At 43.1% G+C, this 25,870-nt stretch overlaps 2 protein-coding genes across 2 annotated transcripts in view; one reads left to right on the top strand and one right to left on the bottom strand.

The window, feature by feature from the left end:
• The first annotated feature begins 1,837 nt into the window (after positions 1-1,837).
• On the top strand, positions 1,838-17,668 carry LOC121441180 (pyruvate dehydrogenase E1 component subunit alpha, somatic form, mitochondrial). The gene is made up of 11 exons (XM_041642319.1): positions 1,838-1,992; positions 7,217-7,276; positions 7,923-8,096; positions 9,977-10,103; positions 10,629-10,720; positions 11,551-11,643; positions 12,633-12,788; positions 13,029-13,100; positions 13,956-14,023; positions 15,311-15,419; positions 16,029-17,668. Exons 1-11 carry the CDS (start codon positions 1,936-1,938, stop codon positions 16,191-16,193), a joined length of 1,173 nt encoding a protein of 390 aa, XP_041498253.1. The 5' UTR covers positions 1,838-1,935; the 3' UTR covers positions 16,194-17,668.
• Map3k15 (mitogen-activated protein kinase kinase kinase 15) overlaps positions 16,900-25,870 on the bottom strand; it is a 137,571-nt gene continuing 128,600 nt past the window's right edge. The window contains exons 20-29 of the mRNA XM_041642320.1: positions 24,768-24,951; positions 23,899-24,064; positions 23,294-23,468; positions 22,247-22,432; positions 21,605-21,710; positions 20,581-20,794; positions 18,072-18,184; positions 17,430-17,530; positions 17,278-17,354; positions 16,900-16,972 (exon numbers count right to left, since the gene is read on the bottom strand). Coding sequence (XP_041498254.1) covers positions 16,900-16,972; positions 17,278-17,354; positions 17,430-17,530; positions 18,072-18,184; positions 20,581-20,794; positions 21,605-21,710; positions 22,247-22,432; positions 23,294-23,468; positions 23,899-24,064; positions 24,768-24,951 — 1,395 coding nt within the window. The remainder of the gene's footprint in view (positions 16,973-17,277; positions 17,355-17,429; positions 17,531-18,071; positions 18,185-20,580; positions 20,795-21,604; positions 21,711-22,246; positions 22,433-23,293; positions 23,469-23,898; positions 24,065-24,767; positions 24,952-25,870) is intronic.

The following is a 25,870-nucleotide window of genomic DNA, read 5'->3' on the forward strand; positions in this document are numbered from 1 at the left end:
TTGTGAGCCACCATGTGGTTGCTGGGAATTGAACTCAGGACCTTTGGAAGAGCAGGCAATGCTCTTAACCTCTGAGCCATCTCTCCAGCCCCCATTTTTTGATAATGCAAAGGTCTTGTTCCTCATTTTTTTCAGTCACTAGTTTTAGCTTCTATTGATAATTATTACCCGCAATGGTGACTATGTCTTTGCCATATGGTGATTCCCATCCCCTTAGTCCGAGTATATTTGTGTGTGTACATATGTGAGGAGGGCAGAGGTTGATGTTGTGTCTTCCACAATTACTCTTCATCTTTTTTTTTTTTTTTTTTGAGGTAGGGACTCTTACTTATCCCGGAGATTACTAATCAGCTAGACTGACTGACCAACAAGTCCCAGGGATCCTCTCATCTCTGCCTCTCCAGCACCAGCAACTGTGTCCCATTATTTTCAGGGCTCCTTTTCCAATAATTAATTGGAATTGCAGTGCAAGGAAGCGCTGCTCCCTTTTTTTTTTTTACTCGGCGGAGTCCTTGTGAAGGGACTCATAGCTGTTTCTTTCCCATGGGCTATAACGTTCCACTCTCAGCACCCATTTCATCCTTCCTCCTCCTCTGTGGATGACAGAATAGGACAGAGCAGATGACCAAGATGTCAGTTCCAGGAAGAGGGGATAAGTCAGCCAAAGCACGTGAAGGAGCCTGTAAGAACTTTCAGGCACTTTCTCCTTCCATATTTCATTGACCATGGGGATCACAATTTCAAATATTACAATACCTTTTATCTTGGGTTCCCAAGTGACCTCATAGAAATGGTACCTGGCCAATGCTGGACATTTGAGTGGAAAAGTCAACCTCCGTTTTTCTGATCGAATGATACTTTGAGGTTAACTTCTCAAAGCAACATAAACTCCTCCACTGTGGCTAATACAGTCCAAACTTTGAGAAGTCACCTGCAGAATTCCCTCATTCTCCTAAAGGCTTGTGTCCTAATCTTTCTAGTGTTTGGGTTAACAATGACAAACAGGAGATACAGGAATCTGCCTTTTCCCAAGAATAACGGTCAGAAGAATTGCTTGGCGAAAACTGAGTCCCCCATGAAAAGAAGCACACTAACAGGAAGTCAAAGGACAGATTAGCGCTAACACTGAGCTCTTATACTTCTATGGTCAATCATTAGTATTTACTTTCATTTACTTATTGTTATTTTTGAGACAATCTCTCTGAGTAGCCCAAACTTGCCTTGACCTAAGGAGCCAGCCTGGCCACCGACTTCGGCGGCTATCAGCTTACCTCAGCCTCCCTAGAGGAGGAATGACAGGCACGTGCCACCACCCAGCAACATCTAACATTAACTGTTAAATCTATTTTTGTTATTCTCACCCAAGTCAACAAGGGCAACATTTTGTAAGGCTATGTGATCTTTTAAAAGACAAATCAGTGGCAGAACTATTTCTAGAAACCAGATGGTCTGTCTTTCTGCCCGACACCACGGCTTTTTTCCGTGTACTGGGACAAGGCTGTAAAGCCGCACCACCGGCCCGACAGGGCAAAGAGGAGGACCCGCCTTCGCCCATTCGTCGCTGGCTTGTGGTGCACAGAGCAAGAGAAAGGCCAGGCCTCCCCGAACCCCCACTTTCCCACGCAGGCGCCCTGGGGCTGGCTCCCGCCTCCTCACCCGCTAGCCACAGTAGCGACGAAAGGCGCCCACAGCCCCACCCCTTTTTTGGTTAATTCTTTAATGGGCGGTCGCAGGTTCCCGAGATGGGCGGAGCCTTCACCGGCAGCCATTCTAATTGGCCCACAGGCTGGCGCGGTGCGTGACGCCGTACCGACTCCGTCACTGCGTTTAGGGCGTGGTCTCGGCTCAGGGCGCCTCAAGGAGACTTGGGGACGCCCGAACCACTCCTTTTGAGTGCCCGGGTGCAGCTGCCAGCGGGTGAGTCTGCTGCGCTCCATGAGGAAGATGCTCGCCGCTGTGTCCCGCGTGTTGGCAGGCGCTGCGCAGAAGCCGGTGAGGCTGGGGTGGGGCTCGAGCCGGCCTGAGGCGGGGCGGGAGGAGGGCGGGCCGGACCCCCGGGGCGCACGGCCGGGTGCCGGGGGTGACGAGCTACGGAGCTCGCGTGGGCCTCCTGCGAGGTGCGTGTCGTCACGGCCTGAGGCGGAGGGGCTTGAGAACCGCCCGGTCCACCGCACCTCCCCCAATCCCCACGGGTGGAGCTTCTCGCCGGCTCCCCAGCAGCGCCCCAGAACCGTCCGCTGCTTACGGGACGCCGGGAGGCGGAGCTTGGGCTTGCTCCAGCCTCCATGGACTCCGGTGACTTGCACTGTCCTCCTTGTCATAGCTCGTGGCCAAGTGGCCACGTAAGACGAAATAAAGAACTCGCAGTCCCAGTAGCCGGATGATCCGTGCACAGCCCAACTTCATCATTTACTAGTATCGAGTCCTTGCCAACAAGGAGAAAAGAGTTTTGTTTTTTTTTTCAATCGTCCCAGGGCCCAATTTCCTCATCTCAGTCCTGAGTAGGAGAGTGGCACGTGTGCCAACCTTTCTGCCTGGCATTTGGCACGTACGGGTGCCCAGCTGGGTGAGCATTTGTGGATCACCTGTGCTCGCTCGGTCCTGAGCAGGGTTCAGACGGGGTCAGGCTCAAGGCAAACAAACTTCCTTTACTCCCTTGCTCATCTGAGGTTTTTTTTTTGGCAGTCAGTTTTAGAGCAATCGAGCATAACCCAGAGGAAGCCGCCTTTACCCTTAAACACACAGAGGCTTAGAGTTCAAAGTAGCGAAAGAAAATAGCAATGGTTCTCGGAGGGTAGGGATTAGAGGTTACGACTTAACTTATGGCCCGGGTTTTGAGAGGTGTCTGAACACCTAAGCTTTTAGCATTTTGACCTCTAGCCGCCCAGAGGTTGCGTTTTCTTGGTGTAACTGCCACCAGGCTTTGACTTGTAATTCTGGTTCTATCGATTTCTTCTGAATTTGATGCAGTTCTGCTTAGTTTGGGGAGGTTGTGGGAAGGTTAAAGGTATACTTCTCTAGGAATTCAGTAAAAGAAAAACACCTTTTGATTGAGTAAATGCTGTATTCCTGTTTGAATCTGAATCTACAGTACAGCACACTTCTTAATGTGTCTTTGCATATGTGTATGGCATTTCCTGAGCTTTTATAGTATGTGTCCTGAATTCGGCCAGAATCTTCACAGGTGTTCAAACTGCATTCCTAAATTTTAATTGGTTTGAACAAGTTTCTTTTTTTTTTCCGTTTATTTATTTATTAAAGATTTCTGCCTCCTCCGCGCCACCGCCTTCCATTTCCCTCCCCCTCCCCCAATCAAGTTCCCCTCCCTTGTCGGCCCATAGAGCTCTCAGGGTTCCCTGCCCAGTGGGAAGTCCAAGGACCACCCACCTCCATCCAGGTCTAGTATTGAACAAGTTTGTTGTGTGTAGAAATAGTTAAAGGGGAATTTCTTTATACCTTGGAGATTGGGCATGAAATAAAGTTGAAAACTAAAAGAAGCTTTGTTTCCCTCAGTGGAAAAGGGAAGAGCCAGTTCTTAACTAAATCAGAGTTTGAAGAAGTTGAAGTAGAATCTGAAATCAATAAAAATTCTACCTTCCACTTTTAAGTCATGTGCTCCGTCCTCTTTTGGAGTCTAGAGAGCAATGGGAGATGGGAAACCCCCTTAAATCTTTGTTAGACGCTACACACTAACCTTAGGTGTATTTCTTTGTCTGAAAGTCAAGTTTACCATTTCCTTTAATCGCCTTACAGCAGGAAAAAAAATTGAATTCTAGAGTCGAATTCACCATAGAAAGAACCCTGTTATTTTCTCACTTGGTGGTGGTATTGTGTAAACTCTCCAGTAGTAGCTAGTTTTTGAATTTTTCTTCTTTTGAGACAAGGTCTTTTGCTATGTATCCTAGACTGGCCTCGAACTCAGATCTGCTTACATCCTCTACCTCCTGACTGCTTGCATTAAAATCTTGTGTCCCCACATCCGGCATGCTAAGGGTGGGGAACTGCTTGACCTGTCTTTGTCTCTTTCTCTAAGGGGCTCACTGTGTAGCTCTGGCTAGCCTCCAATCACAGAGATCAGCCTGCCTTTGCCTTCTGAGTGCTGGGATCAAAGACGAGCACCATTATGCCTGGCAATTTTCTTTGTGAGCATACTTGTTACATGCTAATTAGGAACCAGTCCTGAAGCCTTTCATAATGTTGAAAACTTAAATTTCACCTTTCATCTCCAAGTAGACCTCTAAACTCCAATGTGTCCTTTTAGAGTTTGCAATTCTAAGGAAATGCAGATTTCTCTTTTATTGCAGCCTGTGTAATACAACATAGCTCGTTTTTTAGTTTTTCATGTTATACATGTGAAAAGACTTTTAAATGTAATTTAAGCCTTGCAAAAATACCCTTACAAACAGTAAGCAGTGGCTCATTAAACTTGTATAACTAGTGCTGCAGTGGCCAAGGATCCTCTGTGGGAGAATGAAGGATTAGGCGTTTGCTTTTTGATAGCTAAGATAATGTGCCTAGTTAATCCCCTAACTTCCTCTGAGGCCTCTGCCTGTTTTGTGCCTTTGCTCTTTTTATTAATTATTTCCCCCTTAAAAATTAGGCAAGTGTGAAGATTTACCTCAGGCTTAAAGTTTGCCTGTCTCTTCACTGTTTGGATGTGCAACTTTGAAATGGATTACAAAAATGTGGTTTTACTTTGAAATGAGGTTGAAAGCTTTCAAAGCTTTTTAAGACTGAGCTGCATTTAAAATTTTTATTTTGCCTTATTGCTTGTATTTGTTATGCTCCCTTTTGTGAGATTTTTACCACCAATAACTTTTTTGCCTTTGCATATTGGAGGTAAGGTTTTTAATTCATGTTGGTACATTCTGAGAGTTCTTAAATACTTTTGAAAATTCTGTATTTAGATACTTACAAGTTTTTATTGAATAAGTTGTTCAAGGTCTCCAAGAAAGAAATTTCATTAGGGGCTAAAGTGTAGCTCAAAAGATAGAGCATTTACATAGTATATGTAAGGTCATGTGTTCAATTCCCAGTATCCCACTCCCCACAAAAGAAAACCCAACAAGAATTCCATTTAAGCAGAATTCTTTTTGTTTGGTGTCCTGTCCCGTCCCGTCCCCCCCCCCCCACTGAATTTTGCTGTTACTGCCATGGCTAACCTGGAACTCACTTTGTAGACCAGGCTGATTTCACAGAGATCCTCCTGCCTCTGCCTCCGGAATGTTGGGATTAAAGGTGTACGCCAACACGCCTGGCTTTATAAATTTTACCTTGAGAATTTATCTTTGCTACCAACGCCTGGGTGGGTTGTGAGGAAAAAAAAGGAATAAAAAGGAAAGGTCATGACTGCTCCTTGGTATGGTGGACTACGGGAAAGTTTATTGTAGATTTGTGGGACAGCATAGTCAGAAGCAGGGATGTCTGGGAGAGTCCAGAGTGGACATGACCAGACTGAGCTGTACCATGTGGGAGAGGGGGAACCAAGTGCAGCTGCCAGGAGGCCAAAGATACAAAAAGGAGAAGTGTAACCACAGTGTCTGGATTATATAGGGAAGAGCCTCTGGGGGAAGGGCAGCCCAGCTCCTGGGTGAGAGAGTTCTGGGTAGGGAGTGCTGTGGACTGAGGAATGCTGGGATAACCTGGCAGGTCCAGCTTTGATATGTTAAATAGGCACCTCAGCTTTGGTGGGGGTAGTCTCTGCCCTAGATTGTTCCCCAAACTAGTTTCTGTAGTTGTATCCAGAAACTTACTTTGCAATAGAGTAGCTATTTCTGGCTCCACAAATAATTATTTGTTTGCTACTTGATTGGCTTCAGGTTTAGGGTTTTTTTTTTTACATTTTTCTTCATTTTAAGATAGCTAACACATGCTCTGTACCTCTGATTTATCTGAAGGATCCGTTACTGGTATTTAGAGTTTTCCTTGGGTAGTGCCTTTGCCTTTGTTGGCTTTATCAGATAATACAGCAGTTGCCATATTGTGCCCCTCCCCACCTTGTGTCCATGGCTTTGCAAATTTCCATGGTTTCAGCTACCTGTTATAAGGTGTGGTTTGAAAAGTTCCAGAAAGAAATAATTCATGAATTTTTTAAGCTCTGTGCTATTCTGACTAGAATGACACAATCTTCCATTGTCCAGATTAGGATGTAAATAATCCCTTTGGCCAGGTGTCCACTCTGTCTACTCCACCCACCCAGTTGTTCATCACCAGGAGTCATCTTGACGATCATCAGACCAGCTGTCACAGCACTCACACTGAAGTAAGTGTGAGCAGTGGTTTTAGGCTTCTACTGAGGGTCTATAAACTAAATCCTGTCTATAGATGGAGGCTACCGCATGCCTGTAATTCCAGCATTGGGAGGTGGAGGCGACAGAAAAGAGCAGGAGAGAGATAAGTAGGTCTTAAATCTGCCTGTTGGGTCCTAAACTTGGAGGTTATAGCTAGAGTGCTGACATTAACTCCTCACCAAGGTCAAGTTCAGTGCTGCAAAATATATTGGGTTACACATTGAACATTCTTTTTTATGGGATCTCCAGGAAAAGAAATGATGTGAGTTTACATGTAAGTATGTGAAAATGTGGCAGCCAGTGGCTAGAATAGAAGAACTGTTTTTGTGGTCTATCACTTAGAATGTTTTTGTTGTACTTGAATTTGTTCAGTTGTGAGGGTAGAAAGGAATCAGTAACTCTTAAGTAGTAATAACCACTCAAACCAGTCAGGGGAATACTGTTTTAAGAGAACATTCTTCTGTTATGGGGCTCTAACAGGAGACTTCTCAAAATTTAGACTGCACAAGTTATATAGTGGTTGGCCCAAGTCCATGATTTTTGACATGTTTTTCACTAAGGTATTTATGTCATGATTTGAATGTTTTTTTTTTCCGTCATGGTTATATGTCATAGAAAAGTAGCTTGCCCTAAATAGGGATTAACATAGTTTTATTTGAAGTATTTTCAAATAAACCTTAAAAAGCCCACACAATCTAGTTTCTTCGATTTGACCATTGTTATTGTTCTCACTGTAATTGCTTTGAAAACAAAATGGAAAGTGGATAGACTTGGTATTTGCCACCTTCCTTTTTTGCTTTCAGATAGTGATGAGGCTGTGTTCAAAATCCATGCTTTCTTTAAGCATGGATTCATGATAGTAATGACTTATTCTGGACAGTTAAAAAACAGAAGTAATGAATTATTTGCATATTTCTGTTTTCTAGGCAAGCAGAGTGCTAGTAGCTTCCCGTAATTTTGCAAATGATGCTACATTTGAGATTAAGGTAAGAGTGTTTCACTTTGTGCTTCTAGTTTTTTCACAGGTACTGATACAGTTTCACTTTAAGGAGTTGATACTGGCGCTGTGAAGGTAGGGTTACTTTCTTTAAAATATTCTAGAACCAAGGGTTCAGAGAAGTTTAGCAATAGTAACTTGCTGGCAGTTTAAAGGATGCAGGCTTTAAAAATAAACTCCAACAGGGTTGTTCAACCTTTTCACATTCTGACATGTTGTCACCTACAAATACGTTGGGTTGACCTGATAGCTATCCTGGAAAATAGACCTTCTTGAGCCAGAGATTGGATGTACCTTTAGTAGGGGGTGGGATTTAGTGAAACATTGATGACCATAAATTTAAGCAATCAGAAGCATTTTGAAACACTGTTTTTCTTTTAGAAGCAGTTTCATGGAGCCTCAGTTAATCCCAAACTTCCTATCTAGCAAAGAATAACCTTGAACTCTTATTCCTCCTGCTCTCACCTTTCAAGTGATGGGATCAAGGCTTTCTCAGACATTATTCTTGAAGCACCGATGAGGCATGCATTTCTTTGCTGTAGTTCAAGTTGTGTATTATTTGTGTGGAGTTGGATCTTAGAATGCATCAGCAGTATTTGTGGAGTAGTAACTGGAGGGTGACTACCTTATTTCAGAAATGTGACCTTCATCGGCTAGAAGAGGGCCCTCCAGTCACCACAGTGCTCACCAGAGAGGATGGGCTCAAGTACTACAGGATGATGCAGACTGTGCGGCGAATGGAGCTAAAGGCAGATCAGCTATATAAACAGAAAATTATCCGTGGTTTCTGTCACTTGTGTGATGGTCAGGTAAGTGGTAAGTTTGTTAGAAAGCTATGCATGTTATTAGGATACTTAAATAGGTTTCTTTCTTTATGCCTTCTTTCCCCTGTCACCTCTTTTCTTTGCCTTCATCTTAGGCTTTTAGAATTTCAAAACCACCATTTATTGTGTGTGTGTGTGTGTGTGTGGCGGGGGTATTTATGTGCCACCCTGTGTGTGAGTATGTATGTGTGGTGGGGGGGAGGTCAGAGGACAGGTTGCAGAATTTGGTTCTTCCTCTACCATATGGGTTCCAGGCTTGATAGCAACCTCCTTTAACTCACTGAGTTCTTTCTTACTGTCTAAGCTGGCTTGAAACCCCTGAACCTTGATAGTGCTGCCTCATCCCCCAGAATGCTGCGATTATAAGCATGAGCCACCACACTTAGCTTTAAGTATGGTTTCTGTTTATTGGTTTTCACCCTGCTTCTTGGGTCAGAAGGATTTGAAATAGGGATTTCAAAATAAAACTAGAATGCTAGGACCCACTGTGAATTGTAGGCATAAGAATTTATTCACGGGGCTGGAGAGATGGCTCAGAGGGTAAGAGCACTGGCTGCTCTTCCAGAGGTCCCGAGTTCAATTCCCAGCAACCACATGGTGGCTCACAACCATCTGTAATGAGACCTGGTGCCTTCCTTGCCAGCAGTACATTGTATACTTAATAAATAAATCTTGAAAAAAAAAGAATTTATTCACACTTAGCATTTCTGAATTTTATATCTGTTCTTAGAATTTTACTTTTAAAATTTGCTGGAACCCCACACATCTATGCTTTATGCATTCTTGGGGAAAGGGCTATTTTGTTGTTTTATGAGTGTGAGTGTGTGTTGTATGTGTGTGAGAGAAAGAGAGAGAGGGAGAGAGTGTGTTCCATTTGTGACAAAATAGCCAACAGAAGCAACATAAGGAAGTGTTTATTTTAGCTCACAGCTTGAAGGTACAGTCCATCTTGGTGGGGAAGGCATGGCTGTAGGAGCTGAGTTACCTGGTCACATGAATGTGCAGTCAGGAAGCAGAGATGTGAATGCTGCCGCTTACCTTGCTTTCTCTTTTTTTATTTAGTCTGGGATCCTAGGCTATGGGATGCTGCCATCCACATGTAGGGGTGGGTCTTCCCACTTCTGCCCAAGAAATTTCCTCATAGACATGCCCAGAGCTTTGTCTTCTAGGTGATTCTAGAACTTTTTAAGTTGACAGTAACTGATTCCAAATTTAGCAGTCTACAGAACTAGCTAGGTAGAATAAATGAGTGAAGTCAGTTATATATAACAATATGAACAACGGTAAGCTGGATCAGTGCGGAGTTGGGATGGTTAGGCCCCATCCAGAGATGCCACGACTTGGTTTCAGTCAGTTACTTCCATGTGGAAACACAGACCTAAGACTTCTTTGGTTTGCATGCATTCTATCAATTTTTTAATGTTGGCATCTGACTGGCAAATTATATTTTTAAATTCTGTCCAGACTAAAGGAAACAGTACATTTGTGGATTGGTTAGGGCTTCTGATTTAGACCTTACCCTTTTCTTTTAATGAAAAATACTTTTTTGGAGTTACTAATGACAGGTTCACTGATCCATGTGTGGTTTTGGAATTATTTATTTATTTATTTTGTTTTATGGTCTGTTTTGGTTTTTTGAGACAGAGTTTCTTTGTAGCTCTGGCTGTTCTGGAACTCACTCTGTAGACCAGGCTGGTCTCGAACTCACAGAGATCCACCTGCTTCTGCCTCCTGAGTGCTGGGATTAAAGGCGTGTGCCACCACTGACCAGCTTGATCCATGATTTTTAAATTATTGAATCTAATAGAAGTTCTTTATTCAAATATAAATAATGGCATTGCTTCGTGGTTCTTCCTTTACTCCAGGAAGCCTGCTGTGTGGGCCTAGAGGCTGGCATAAACCCCACGGACCATCTCATCACAGCCTATCGAGCTCATGGCTTCACCTTCACTCGGGGCCTGCCTGTCCGAGCAATTCTTGCAGAGCTAACAGGTTTGCTGTGGATTTACAGGGAAGGGATATAGTGAGTGGGGGAAGTTTTCAAATATCTTCCATTAAGTTGCTAAGCATTATGAATTAGTGGTAAAAATCTTAGAACTTTCGTTTTTGAAACAATCAAGCCTTCTGGTATGTATCCTGGTACCTCTGTTGTGACTTTGAGTAAACCATTTATGAGGTCATCTGGACCCTCAGGTGAAATTGGAAAATAAGATTTGCTTTCACTAAAACATGAGAAATCTAACAGAGAAAGTAAATTGGGTTGAAGTACTTTGAAATGTAGGCAGATTCTAGATAATGTGTGTACTTCCTCTAAACCTAGTGTCAAAAATACTTTGCTAACATCTGAAGGTAACAAGCGTTTAGAAAACAGGCACCATTGGATTAGTCTAACCTTATCACAGACACGGAGATGAGGAGGTGTGTTTTCCTGGAGGGACAGACAATTGGATTGGGTGGTGGTTATTGCTTTGTGTGGTTGTTTTTATTTATGCTTGGTGTGTGTGCTGCCATTTCTAGGACGAAGAGGAGGTTGTGCTAAAGGGAAAGGCGGATCGATGCACATGTACGCCAAGAACTTCTATGGGGGCAATGGCATCGTTGGAGCTCAGGTAACTGAGGAAGAGCACATGCTTTGATACATTTGATCCTGGCCTGTGTCTTCAGGACCTTCTTCACTCCAGAGAACTTCTGTAATTTCAGAGGATTTCAGTAATTTGGGAGTTTGGTTTGTCTTTACTTACTGCCTTTTATCTTCCCATTTGAGGAATTAAGTAGATTTGGGTAGTGATTTAAGGTTTGTTTTTGTTGTGTTTGAGTAAGAGCCTATAGTGGTGGAGCTATCCCTTCATCTTTTTATATTTCAGTAAAATCAATGGCTCATCACTTCAACTTCACTCACTCTGACATACTCATAGGCAGTGCTAGCAATGGGATCCAATTACAAGTGAGGGGCTTGTTAAAGTGACAGCCTAAGAAAAAAAGCAAAAACCTTACTTTCATGAATAGGAAGTCCTTGTTCTCATCAATTAATGAGAAGTGAAGTATTAACAGCATCAACAATATCCACTACAGTAGATTTTATTATATATCTAGGCTTCGTTTTTTTTTATCTTGTTGTGATCAGTAGTTAAATCTTTGGGTGCAGAAATCAGAAATAATATAGAATTTATTCATGTTTTGTTCAAAATAACAGGGTAGGTAGGGGGCTGGAGAGATGGCTCAGTGGTTAAGAGCATTGCCTGCTCTTCAAAGGTCCTGAGTTCAATTCCCAGCAACCACATGGTGGCTCACAAAATAACAGGGTAGGTAGATAGTGACAGGGTTAGGAATGAAGACTTGCAGCACTAGTTTAGCTTCCCGTATTCTCCAGGCATTGAAATTTAAATGCATTCTAACTCAGATTAATTTGTACAGTTTTCTTGGTTGTTCTTTATGTTAGGTGCCCCTAGGAGCAGGGATTGCTCTGGCCTGCAAATACAATGGAAAAGATGAGGTCTGTTTGACATTATATGGCGATGGCGCTGCTAATCAGGTAAGTGCATCTCTTAATTTCCAGAAACAATTACTTTAATGTCCAAGTTGTGACTGGCCATATTTGGATTTATAAAGAAATGGCATATTGTTTATTAATTGAAATAGCGTTTCATGTGGCTGACTCACATGGGAGATTAACCTCTTGACATGAGCCTTCTAAGGGTACATTTCTGTGATGATGTGTCTCTTTGCGTTACATTTATGCTTTGCAAATATGCTCTGTGGTGGGAGATTTTTTTTGTAATTTCTCTTTAAAAGATCTACTTATTTCTAGTTTTGCCTGCATGTGTGTTTGTGCACTGCATGTGTGCCTGGTGCCAATGGAGGTCAGAAGGTCCCCTGGAACTGGGGTTAAGGACAGTTGTGAGCTGCCATGTGGGCACTGGGAACTTAACTTAGGTCCTCTACAAGAGCAGCAAGTGATCTTTATAGCTGAGCCATAGGTCCACCCTTGTTGGCTAAATGTAGACCATTACAAACCAATAGTGTGATCCAGAGACTCTTCACTTGGACTCGAATGCAATACCAGATTCCTATGTCTGAACCTTGGCTCTTGGTTTCTTTGCTCATCCTGTCTTGGTCTCAGTGTAATCACCAGCCTCTGGACAGCACTTAGTGAGACCCTGTCCTGGATGCCGAATCTCAGATGCTGCTGGTTCACTCTGATTATCGGTCAATTGAGTGTGACAGATTAATAGCAGAGCGTAAAACTAATTGGTAACTTGGTGCTTTTCCATGTTCCTCTTTGCAGTGTGTTCTATTTTAGTAGATCCCCCAAAATGTATACTAGTCATACAGTACACACCACGTTTCCCTACCATAGCAGCATGTGCTCCTTTCCCTCACCACCAGAAACTTGGTTATAAAGATGAGGCTGTTTGGCCTTAGTGTAAGCTCTCTGTGTTAGGCAGTGCAACAACTATTAGGAATGGTGAAAAAGTCTAGAGAAATAAATTAAACCACTTGCATTTTATATAATGCTTTTAGGGTCAAATATTTGAAGCTTACAATATGGCAGCATTGTGGAAACTACCTTGTATTTTCATCTGTGAGAATAACCGCTATGGCATGGGGACATCTGTCGAGAGAGCAGCGGCCAGCACAGATTACTACAAAAGAGGAGATTTTATTCCTGGACTGAGGGTAAGGTTCCTTATTGTAGAGGCAGAACCATACCCTATCTGCTAGATGTTCTACAGTTTCGTCACATTATGCTTGAATAGGTCATTAAAAGTTGAATGGGAGGGCAGGAGGTGTGGCTTAGTGGCAGAACACTTGCCTAGCACGAGTTATGTCCTAGATTCCATTCTTCAGCACCACAATAAAAGTTAAATGGATCTGGATAGTTCATTTACATTCTGCCCATCCCCCATTTATTAACAGGTAGATGGAATGGATATCTTGTGTGTCCGAGAGGCAACAAAGTTTGCAGCTGCATATTGTAGGTCTGGTAAGGTAAGATGAGATTTTTTTCATAGGCTTTTAGGTTACAGGTTTATAATGACATTCACTTCAGTTAAAAGAAGCCTTTCCAGATGGCGGTTGGAGCTATCCTGGGGTAATGACTAAGTGAGCTCTCTGAAACAAGCAGAGTCCAATGAGATAGCATGATCTTGACTCACCTAGTAAACACTCCATATTTCTCTATTCTTGCATTTCCTTGGCATTTTGCCTCTGTCTTCACTTTGACATTAATTTGAAAACCTCTTTTTGTCTTTTGGCTTGGTTAATTATATGTTCCCACCCCTCTGTTAATCATAAGCCCCTTGAATGATCAAACTTTGGATCTCCACAGTGCTTAATTTTACTTAGACTGCATTTGAATGCCTATTATATATCTTGCCAGTGTGTGGCAGGGAGGGAGAGGGAACAGTGAGACTGGCTTAAAAGGAGCTTCAAGTAGCTAAGTTTAACTGGTTGTTCTAAGCCCGGAAAACATGCCTCTGCAGTTTACTTTTGTTAAAATTGAGAAGGAAGAAACATGGCATAAATTGGTGTTAAGAATCAGTCTGGGTGGTGCATTGCCTTTAATCTCAGCACTCAGGGAGGCAGAGGCAGCGAATCTCTTGAGTTTGAGGCAGTTCCAGGACAGCCAGAGCTGTTACACAGAGAAATGCTGTCTCAAAAAAAAAAAAAAAGAAAGAAAAAGTCAACCAGTAAACTCTTGACAACTCAGCTGATACATAGAAGGTGGGTAAGAATGTATTGGATGTCGCGGTGTGTGTGTGTGTGTGTGTGTGTGTCTCCATTTGAGGCAACAATTCTTGGCACATATCTTTGTAGCCTTAACCATTTATGGCTCTATTTTAGGGGCCCATCCTGATGGAGCTACAGACTTACCGTTACCATGGACATAGTATGAGTGACCCTGGAGTCAGGTAAAGTTCATGGGGTATCTTGATTGTGGTTCCCATGGTGGCTGGGCAGGCTTTGGGCTACTTAAATCAAACAGTAGAGGAACCTCTTCATTGGCTCTTAACAACCAAATAAAATTGTTTTGTTGGCTTCAAGTGGTTGTTTTGAGGCTTAGTCTGAAAGCAGCTTGAAGATCCCTACAATGTATCCTATATGTTGTATCCTGTATGTTAGCATGAATATGAGTAGTCATTTAAAAAAGAACATTATGTAACTAAATTGCAGTGTGGAACTGTCAATGTAAGGCAGATGAGAGAATTATTTTAGGTGTCATTTAGTTTATGTGGGCATCACCCCAAATTCAGGCATGGCAAATTCTACTTGGAGAGGACTGAGATTTGAAAGTCTCACTGGTAGGGAGCAAGGCTAACTGCTACATGAAAAGTTTAAGTTGTTCCTTTCTTTTAGCTCTAGCATGTAATGATGAATTAGTAGACTTGACAGTTTAGAAGTGGTCAGTTTAGTCGAACTTTAGTTCAGCCCTTGTAGAATGGACCAAGGTAGTAGCTCTCAACAACACTTTCACAGGGGTCACGTGCCAGATAGTTACGTTATGGTTCTTAACAGTAGCAAAATTAGTTATGAGGTGGCCATGAAGATAATGTTCACCACAACAAAGCATGAAGATAATGTTCACCACAACATGAGGAACTTTATTAAAGAGTTACAGCATTAGGAAAGTTGTTACAGCATTAGGAAAGTTGAGAACCACTGGACTAAGGGAAACAATCAGAAACTTGGTGTGTTTAGGATTTTGCTGGTCATGCTGCTTTGGGGTCTTAGTGAGAAAGGCAAGGTGTAGTTATTTCCTGCTTGGTATGATGCTTCAGGAGGAAGACCTGGTCAGTCATCCTCATCAACTTAGACCATGAAACTCCATACATGCTTCAGCATTGCCAGGGCATAAGTTTCATTCATTCATGATGCTTCAAAAGTCTAGAATTATCACCACTGCCAGCTCTTCCTTGCTCCATCCATGTAAAAAAAAAGTGAGGCTAAATGTGTAAAACTGCTGGTGACCCTCTCTTCCAGGTCAAAGAAGCAAATACTTGGTCCTTGTTAGAATGCCAGTAAAACCCCAAGTTACAGTGAATAGCTTTCTATAAAAGATGCCTACCACCCTAACTAGTCTCACAGTGACATCAGTATTAGCTTGTTCCTTCCTCTCTTTCAAAAATATACTCTTATACTTCACAAAGTTCTCAGGCACTGTTCTTAAGGGTCTATCACCGCATCTCCCTTCCCCATAGTTACCGCACTCGAGAAGAAATCCAGGAAGTAAGAAGTAAGAGCGACCCTATTATGCTTCTCAAGGATAGAATGGTGAACAGCAATCTTGCAAGTGTTGAAGAATTAAAGGTACAGTTGCTCTTGGAGGTTTAAGTCTGGTTTTAAAGGTAGGTTCACTGACTAATTTCCCACACCTCACAAAATGTCACTCCTAGGTGGCCAGAAAGTTGAGTTTTTTTCAAACCCAGAAAGCATTCTGATGAGGTTATTGTTGAATCTGAAGTCTCACAGGGCTATTGGTTTTGGTCTTTCTGCTGAGAATTAAAGAGATGCAGGGCAGGGGATATGACTTGGTTGGTAAAGTGCTTGCCGCAGAAGTATGAGGATATGAGTCTGGATTCCCAGCACCCACATCTAGTGGGCACAGTGGTGCATGTGTACAACTCTAGCTCTGGATTAGAAAGAGGTGAAGACAAATGCTTTGAGTGTGCTGGCCAACTGGTGAGTTCTGTGCTCAATGATAGATATCCTGTCTCAAAAAAAGAAAATAGAGTAATAGACATTCGTACAAAAACTTTTGTTTCCGCCCCCTTTTTCCCTAAAAATGTCCTTTGCATGTGTAATTTATATACTGTCTTTAAGTGGTGAAGAGTCACATATTATATAGTAACAGGTTCTCAGACTTTCTAGTTGGTTCCAAAGCTGCCTTTGATTGAAAAAATCTCTTGCATTGTTTAGGAGATTGATGTGGAAGTGAGGAAAGAAATCGAAGATGCTGCCCAGTTTGCTACAGCTGATCCAGAGCCACCCTTGGAGGAACTAGGCTATCACATCTACAGTAGTGATCCTCCCTTTGAAGTGCGTGGTGCCAACCAATGGATCAAGTTTAAGTCAGTCAGTTAATGGGAAACTGAAATGAATGAGGGTTCATCATCCACTGTAAGAACTCTTTGTGCTTTCAACTTTAAGGACAGGAAATACCCAAAGTCTTGAAGACATGTAAATTAAGGAAGAGTAAGTTGCATGCAGTTTCTATGTTGTATGCAGTGTATCCATGTGAATAAGAGTGTAATGAATTTGTATAGGATTTGAAATGGATAGTGGAGTGTTTATACCTTTTCCTCATCATATCCTACCACAGATATGTCGAGGTGGCATGCTGGAATTAGTACACTGCACAGGTAGAAGAGTAGCAGCCACCCTGCATTGTGGAGGCTGTCATCTGTTAGCACTGACCATGTCTCTGTGATCAAAGGCTATTATATAATCAGGCATTTCAAAGATAAAATAATTTAATTTTCATTTAACAAACATGAACTTGTACTCCCATTGCAAGGCACACTGTTTTTTACCTTTCACATTTAAGAATTATGCTTTATCTTTCCAGCAGTTACTATAAGGTATGCTGACTTTTTAAATTAAGTACAGTCCTAAGAATTCAATATACTAGATCATGTTTGATGTTACATACAATCCTGTTTATGAACAAGGATGGTCTAAAATTATACATGCTGGAATTTCTATGTAAACGCAGGATTTGTGTGTACACGAACAGAAGCTTTGACCATAAGCAGGTGTTAGGGTATTTGCTTATTCTTTCGAGCTTGGCTCAGTGTGAGGACTCCTGCATTTGTCTTCTGTGCTGGGAGACTGCATGCCAGAGCCTACAGAGGACACCACCGCTGCAAAATAGGAGTTTTCATAAGAAAAGCAAATTTGAAAACAGCCACCTCACAAATAGGGGAATCAAGCATTCAATCTACAGGATTACATTTGCCAGATAAATACTCTTTCAAAATATAATCTAACTTATTAAAGTGTTTTCTTTGTCTGAACCTGGTGCCATAGGAATGTTGGTGGCTCTGTGTAGAGGTGTGGGCATTTAAACAAGAGTGGAAGATAATTTAAGATCAGAGGAAGCTACCACCATTTTGTTTTTCTACTTCACTAAGACCTTCCAAGACTCAAACTATTTGGAAGCTCTTACCGTAATCTAAGGCACCTTAGGTCTTCCTTAGTAATGTCATTGAGAATATCAGAAAGTGTATAATCTTCTTCAACAATCTGAAACAATGATTCAGTTTATGAGATAAGCAGCTTTTCAACAACATCATAGGAATATTTGATTTAGAAATTTACCTTTTCTATTGTATTTGCATCCACTCCTTGTAGTTGCAACCAGTCTATAAGCTCTCTGTCTGTTCCCAGTTCATCAGGGGGTGCTGGATTCTCTGTACCACCTATAATGATTCCAATTTTGTTTTATTGTATAGTAATGTATAACCATAAACTACTTCGAAAGTAACAAAGTGGATGTAATGACATATCCAAACAGAATGTAAATGTGATGTGAAAAGGAAATAAACTTTTCTGACTCAGCTACTTTTACAATTCTTGGGTCCCTTTCCAGAGAGTAAAATCATCTCTATCTATATCTACACTGAAACTCAAGTGTTAAGATTTGGTGGCATAGCTTTATGTCCAGTTCTTTATCCCAAGAGCTACTTTTATGCTTTAAGGGGCAGATTTGAGAGTCATTCTAATTTAGGTATCCTCTGTGACACAAAATCGTGGGACTGTCATAGTCAAGACACTTTTTTTTACCCTTCTGGGCTCTTCCCTGTCCATCATGATTTCTGTCCAGTTTTGCCTCTTCTAAAATACCAACTAGAATCAGTATACTATATGGTAACCTCAGCCATTTCTTCAAGGTGTTAAGTCAGAGTTTAGTAGTTTGTCCCTCTTTGACACCTATATCAGAGCAAAGGGAAAATGACTCACCATTGGATTTGTATTTTAACTGAAGATGATGTAATTCTTGAGTTTTCTGTTCTAGAGTTAGCCGTAGAAGATTCTGGCACTCTCTTTCTTTTTGAACTAGGTGTTCCCAAAGTCTGTTTTTTAAAAAACAACACCCATCATTCATAAAGTATTCACATTCAATTCAAACATCTGTTAAACATCAGGTATTGGATAAACAAAGAAAAAGACACAATCTAAACCCAAGCAGTGGGGCCCCAAAGAGAAGCTTGCGTAGGAGAAATGTGTTTTTCATCTCCTTGATGCCAAAGGCCCAGTACTGAGAGTGTGGGTATATTTTTGCAATGGAGCCAGTGATTGTATCCCTCTTGAAATGCATGTTAAATGGTAGTGTAAGAGGCCTTGCGAGTGTACAGCCGTCTATGTACCCTCACCTTGACCTTAGACTTGCGAGTGTACAGCCGTCTATGTACCCTCACCTTGATCTTAGACTTGCGAGTGTACAGCTGTCTATGTACCCTCACCTTGATCTTAGACTTTGAAGTCTGCAGAGCTGTGAGAAATGAAGTTTTGCTTATTTTATTAGAGCAGCCTCCTGGACAAAGACAGTTTTGTTTCAAAATGTATCAGGGAACCAAAAAAAAAAATGAATTTCCCATTGATCATTAGTACTTGGCCAGAAGGAGCACCTAATTATTCAAACCAAGTCGGATAAAGTAGCTGACTCTAGGATGGACAGCCTTCTTTCTGCACTCATTAGTAGCCAAAGCAAGAGTAGTATTTTGACAAGAATAGCCAGGGGACCAAGCATGGCCCGTGCAAGCTGCAGCTGCATGAGGGGAATGCTGCTAGCAATCACTAACACCGAGGACTGCCCATAGTGCATCTAAACCTTAGGACACACAATTCTTAGGAAGTAAACATTCTTTTCCAAGCCATTTCTTTAAGCAATTTACTCTGTCTCTGGTGGGGTCTTCCTTATCTTCTGCCATTTAGTCTTACTCATGGTGTCCCTGAGACATGAAAGGCATGACTTGATACAGTTAAGCCTCAAGCTTCTGGATCGCCCCATGCTAGCTCATTAACAGCAGAAGGGAACAGAGCTGGAAGTCAGAACCATGGCTAACTTTCATTTGCTCATGTATCTAATAATAAACAAGATTATTTTAAACTAATCAAAAAGGCATGCCATGTGGTTATCTACTGGTAAACAAATGACTGCAGGACTAAGCTTTAAATTACTGGAGTTAGTTATTGATACTGCCCGAGAGGGCGCAGCCATAATATAAATAGATGAAAACAGTTTTGGGGTCATTTGTTAGCAAATGGAGTGGGAGAGGTGGATACTTCTACCCCAGCAAGACCACAAGGAGATCATACTAGTACTCAACAAGTAAAATTTTTTTTCACCTCTGCCCTACCTGCCTTCATCTGTCTCAAGAAGCTCCTCTTTGAGCACATCAAGTAGCTTGAGCTTTTAATGGGAATGATTCCCATTTTTGTTTATGCCACACCCTGAGGATAAGCAGTCTGTGTATTTATTTTATTTTGGTTCTTTTTTGTTTGTTTTTTTGTTTTTCAAGGCAGGGTTTCTCTGTGGTTTTGGAGCCTGTCCTGGAACTAGCTCTTGTAGACCAGGCTGGTCTCGAACTCACAGAGATCCGCCTGCCTCTGCCTCCCAAGTGCTGGGATTAAATGCGTGCGCCACCACCGCCCGGCCAGGCAGTGTATTTATTAACTACTAACTGAGTTAACACTGAGTTGGATAATTAAAATCTTTCTGCAAGACATTTTGAAGAAATGTATTACTATCAACTTTTTTGTACTTGTCATCATTTTAAAACTCCCGAGTTTTTGCCATCATGATTATTTAAACTCCAGGCCTTAAAAATATCTAAGATCAAACTTCCCCTAAGGGTTATTTGTGTACATCTTTTTATCCAAAAGTGTGTGCCCAGTACCTAATCTCCCCATTCAAGACAGCACTGCCACAAGCAACAATGTGACGTTTGGAGCAAACACCATCTAGTTTACTATAGCTGTGGCTGGTGTTTTTAAAAAGCTTATTGATTCTCCAGAGCAAAGGGGAATTGTGTTACTCGTTTACAAGGTTGGAAAGGCAATCTACTAATGCCTGCCTAGGGATCCTAACAAGTGACCGGGAAGGCTTGGAATAGGGCTACAGGATATACCACTACCTACAAATTGCTACATTGCCCCCACTCCCCCAGCTGCTTCTGTGGGGACAGGCTATAGCTGTTCATTGCTGGACCACATACCATGCCAGAGGTGCCATCGTGAAGCCAAACTTCAGATGGTGCTGCTTGCTGCTTTTGGTATGGCAGATTTGTGTGTGACCTGTGACGACGCACTGTACTGATTCCTGGCATTGAGAGAATGGAGGCCTTTGTGCACTTGGAAATGTACCCTTGCTCCAGTTCACTGACAGTGAATATACATTTCCCCAAGACCTAGATAAAGTTGTCAACTGTGACCAGAGGATCTTGTATAAGGTGTGTGAGATCCTGACCTGTTGGTCTCTTGCCTGAGCTTGCTTAGTTGGAGGCTTGGTTCCTGCTGCTGGGGCTGGCCCTCTTCGATAGCAACTGAGCCAGGTCTGATACCTCTGGGTGCCATATGCACTTCTTGGCCAAGCAGGTCTACAAAGGGATAATTCCCTCCCACTTCTGTGTCCTTGTCCACCCCTTCGGCCTCAGAGGCAGGCTCAAAGTGGGCTTGGAGCTCTGAAAACAGACCAAGGCACAGAACAGCACTCAATAAGACAATTCATTGCATTGCACTGCTTGCTGTGTGAGGACACTAGTGACTAAAGAGATGATTTGATTGGACTCTCTGCAGTGTAACTATGTTCTGAGTTTACACAAGAGAAAATGACAATGAATGGCTACAAACAGGCTTGGGCTCTGCTTGGTTCCTGTTCCAAGAAGCACTTGGGAGAGCAGGCAGAAGTGAGCAGCCAGGCCCAGTGTGAAGGAAGGAAGGGAGAGCAACAATTCTAAAGCCTGCCTTCTTCAGGCAAAGTACCACAGGAGAAGCAAGCTGAGCAGTAAGTTTGTGCTAACATTTCAAAAAGGAAGCCTCTTAAGATTGGGCTCTACATAGCACAGAGATACAGCATGTACTTCAGAGTTTGTTCCCCAGAATGAACATGCACATACATACAGCAAGATCTGTAGCCAGTGAAGGATGCTTCTGAAGAAACAGCCATGTAATTATCAATTATCTGATAAGCATGGGTGAACATGCACACTGAGGAGGCTGTATGATCACTGGAGGATCCCTGCCTTCAAACACTGACTCCTTGTTAAGATCAAAAGTATACTTTGTACACAGTCACCTTCATTATGCCCAGGAGGTAAGTAAATAGGACATTAAGAGATGTTATCACAGACTTTTAGTCCCAGAAAGATCTATGACAGCATTTACTTAACTGTGGGGAAGTATAAAACCAAAATGGAAACAGAATTGGATGTTTGAGGCTAATGCTCTCTTGGGCAGCCTGAACCTGACCTTGAGTGCAAGAGGGCACTTACCTGGGATGAGAATGGCAACTGCAGCTTGCACAGCTCTGCGAATGATGTTGTCCATTGCAAACATCCAGTGAGGCCTAATTAAGTGGTTTCTCAAAATTCTATTGACCTAAAAAAAGTCACAAAAGTCCATATGTCTATTCTTTTGAACTTTTAAGAAACCGACTTACTAATTCTAATTTGCTCCTCTTCCCTGTGAGATGAAGTGTTGCTGTGCTACCCTGGATTTCTGCCTGCTTCATTCTTCTGAATGAACCTTCCTCTAGGTAGACCCTAAGTCACAATGGGTTCTAAACAATGAATTACCACAATGGGATCGATGTCACCGGGCCTCTTGGCTGTTGATTCAAAGAGCATTTATTGAGCATCTATGACATGACAGACTATTGGGAACATGTAACAAGATAAACCAGACCTGGCTTTGGTATTGGAGGAACATACATCTGGGCAGGCATAGAAGCATACCCAGTGTTCTGGCAAGTGCCTTTCCCTATAGCCTATGCATGCTCTCTGTGGTCAAATGCAATTACTGTGTGCTTACAAAGAGCTGCTGAAATATGGGGTTCCGGTTGTGAACAAATGAGAAGAACAGGGTGAGTTAACTAGTTTAAGCTATCATGTTCTTCCGGGCCCGATAGCACTCACAGCATCCTGGAATCCAAACAGGATCAGGTGAATCTGGTTGATGGATGAGCTGTCAAAGTCCAGGTCCACCTTTAGTTTTGCTATTGTTGCCGCCATCACCCTGTGCTCTGGAGAGCGGATGAAGTCTCTGAGGATTCCAATTATCTGTTTGATGTGGCCAACTGAGAGAAGCAACTCTTCTGAACTCTGACAACCACATACACACATACACAAAATCATTTGCGTTTGATTGAGTCAGGAGGTAGGAATTTCTACATGCATTGTGGGAAAGTAGACTCTACATTTGCTAAATGGAATTGTGGGAGCTCTCCATATCCTTCCTGTCAGTCTTGGGGATCCTCTCTGATAGGTGGGTAGACAACGCCTCAGTAGTAAGCCAGCTGGGAATGAGGCTATCATTCTGTTTGAGCACTGGGTGGGCCTCGGAAGGTACAGTTCACAGCAGGGCAATGGTCTCTCTTAAAAGTAACTTCCCATCCATAATAAGGAGAGACATCACTTTGCTACTACTACTGAGACCTAGTTAAAACTTTGTTTTCTTCCATAACCATTTTCCCTACAGTGGCTGTTCTCTTAACTTCTGGGTGTAGCTCTAGCATGGTGCTTCTCAACCTTCCTAATCTCTGACCCTTTAATACAGTTCCTCATGTTGTGGTGACCCCAACCATAAAGCTATTTGGTTGCTGCTTCATAACTGTATTTTTGCTACTGTTATGAATTGATATGTGACCTCAAAGGGGTTGCCTGCCGCTTGAGAAGCTTTGCTCTAGAGGCTGGATGGAGGCCTAGGAAGCGCTAAGTCTTCCAGGGCTTTCAGCTGCCATCTGGCTTGTTCTCCACCAGAGGGCAGCACCACCCCACACTTCTAGGAAGCACTGCAGTAGGCTGAAAATTTACCTTTCAGGGGAGTTTTCTTTGTGTTTTCCTTTGTTAGGAAAGGGAAAGGTGTCGGGAATAAGCACAGCAATCATGACTACTATGTGAAAATGCCAGAGGACAGGCCACCCTGTTGTCCCTGTTAGCAGACCCCCGTCCCTCAGCTTGTACCTGGACCACACACTCCTGCAAGTTGGAAGCCACTTGGTTCTGTTCCTCCCAAAGGATTTTGTACAGGATGGCTCTGCGCTCACTGTCTTTGCGCAGCAGAAAAAGACCAGGATCCCTCTCCTCTGGGGATAAGGCTGTGTTGCGGTCTTCTAAGGCCGAGCTTTCATCTGGGACACTGCAGACAAACACATTCAATAATTCCCGTGCTTGTCTTGGAAGGGTAGCACGTTCTGCTCTGGGGGAGACTCCAGAAAAGAAACTTGTGAGTGGGCAAGAGGTTAGTATTCCCTCTCCCCTCCTTGACTCCCTCCATGGTATCCTTGGAGGAGGAGAACAAGGAGATAAGGGACCAAAAGAAAGGTAGAGGGAGAGAACTGAGAGGCAGAGAGGGGGAGGGGAAGAGGAGTTGAGAAAGGAGAAGCATGGAGGGGGGAGGGGAAAGAGGAAGAATAGGGACAACCAGAAAAGAGAATGGGCACTGACTGAAGGAACTGTTTCCTTGACCACCCTGCTGCCCGGCAAAAACCCTTTCCATGACCCAGCAAGTGTTCTGATACTGAGAAACAACCAGCACCCTGTAGAGGGACAAGGGACACTGACAGTACCTGAGAAGGTGGCTGAGCTGACGCTTGGGCACCTGAGCTTTCTCAAAGAATGCATCAGGCTGGGCATCCGAGTCTGGGGAGATGGAACCATGCTCGCTGCTGCTGCTGCCCATGAGCTCAGCCGATGAGGGTAGGGCCAGGGTACTAGTGCTACTCCGGACACTCTCTGTGGAGAAACAGCCAGAGAGTGGCCAGGTGTGCAGATAAGGGCTTGCTAATCACGAGTACTCTAATCTGCTGGAACAATCTCTAGGGGAAGGATCTAGTGAAAATGTACGTTTGGGGTGAGCCTCATCTGGAACACAGCTCTCTGCAGCAAGTTGGTGAGTCACACTGCCACAGCCTCTGACTCATCCACCCAGTGGAAAGAGGGCAAATTGTTTTCTTTTTAGTTCAACCCTAGTTCACTGACAGGACTTACTACACAACAAAGTGTCATGTAGAATTTTCTGGCCTGCAGGATGGCAACCAAAGGCAGACTACCCCTGTGTGCCCTTTTATCAAGTCAGTATCAACAAAGGATAGCAGGCCAGACTTCAAAAGTGAGGCATCAGGCTCTACAGGTGGGGAAGGTCAAAACCTCAGGCAGAGGAACTCTTGTCTTCCTCCTTCGCACATACCTCAAAGAAGTACTTTAAGTACAGGGCGGGGCATCATAGTGATCTAGGAGGTGCCCTGTGCCTGTGAGAAAATAGATGGACAATTGCCTGGGCCTGCATACTCTTCAAACCTCTGGGTCCACTCCTGGTGTTCTTCATTTAAGTGGGCCTAGCATGGGAAGCTTGGTATTCCAGGGGCCCCTGTTCTTTCTCTGAGCATGAGAGCAGCTCAAGCCCAGGGTGTTCTCCAGTTGTCCTGGTAGGCCTTACCTGAAGGCTTGAAAGCAATTCGGTTTTTCTTGCCCTTGTTCACCTGCCTTAAGAACCCTTCTCCGAGTAGGTCAGCAGCAGTGGCCCGTTTCTGAGGATCAGGTTCAAAGCATGATAAGATGAAGGCTCTGGCTTCGGCCGAAAGGGCTGCTGGAATTTCAGGGTGGATCTTAAACATCCCTACCTGCATTGAAGGGACAGTTAACAGTGTCAGCCTTGGGTGAATTCAGGTGCATGCCTGTTCAATAGAAGCTGCCATCTCATGAGGATCAGAGCTTGGTGACACATAATGTTTCTGCTCCTCTGAACTACAGATGGACTGACTCTATTTCCCCTTCCCTGAAGTCTTGACTAGCTTCTCATGACTCAAAAAACTGTTGGGAAAGCAATATTGTGAGGCCTTCAAGACATAGGCCTTACAAAACCTGGTAGACACTGCTCGTGGAGTCTGGAGATCACCACAGTATGAAAAGGGAGCCAGGATAGACAAGCACGTGGAAAGAGTGGTTCATCTACCATCCCTGCTGTGCCCTGTCAGATGATCCTGCCCCAACAAGGCCACCAGGTGGATGCACCCACAAGCAAAGCCAGGGAAGAACACTCAAAGACCAACAGTCAACTCAGAACTGTGAGCAACAACTGTGCTTTAAGCCTCTAGAGCAGCGGTTCTCAACCTGTGGGTCATGACCCCTTTGGCAAACACCTATCTCCAGAAATATTTACATTACAATTCAGAACAATAGAAAAATTAGTTTTGAAGTAGCAACAAAATAATTTTATGGTTGGGTGGTCACCACAACATGAGGAGCTGTAATAAAGGATTGAGAAACTCCTCTAGAGGATGAGAGTTTCTCTGGTAGGAAAGCTCCAGTTGAGAAAACTCAAAGGTTTCAAAGATAGGTACTATCTTCCCAGATAAAGACTCTTATCACCCTCTCAGATCTCTTTATCTCTATTTTACTCCACAGCCCAGATTCTTAGCCTCCAGCTCTAAGCCATAAGCAAGTATACCCTGAGGTGGTCGCCTTACAGATAAGCAAATTGTCCATCTTACAGATAAGATGCTCCTTATCCCCACCAAAGGTTGTGTTTGAGGGAGGAAT

Source organism: Microtus oregoni, unplaced genomic scaffold (genome assembly GCF_018167655.1).
Source record: "Microtus oregoni isolate MIOR12 unplaced genomic scaffold, Mior012 000074F_000, whole genome shotgun sequence".
Lineage (NCBI taxonomy): Eukaryota > Metazoa > Chordata > Mammalia > Rodentia > Cricetidae > Microtus > Microtus oregoni.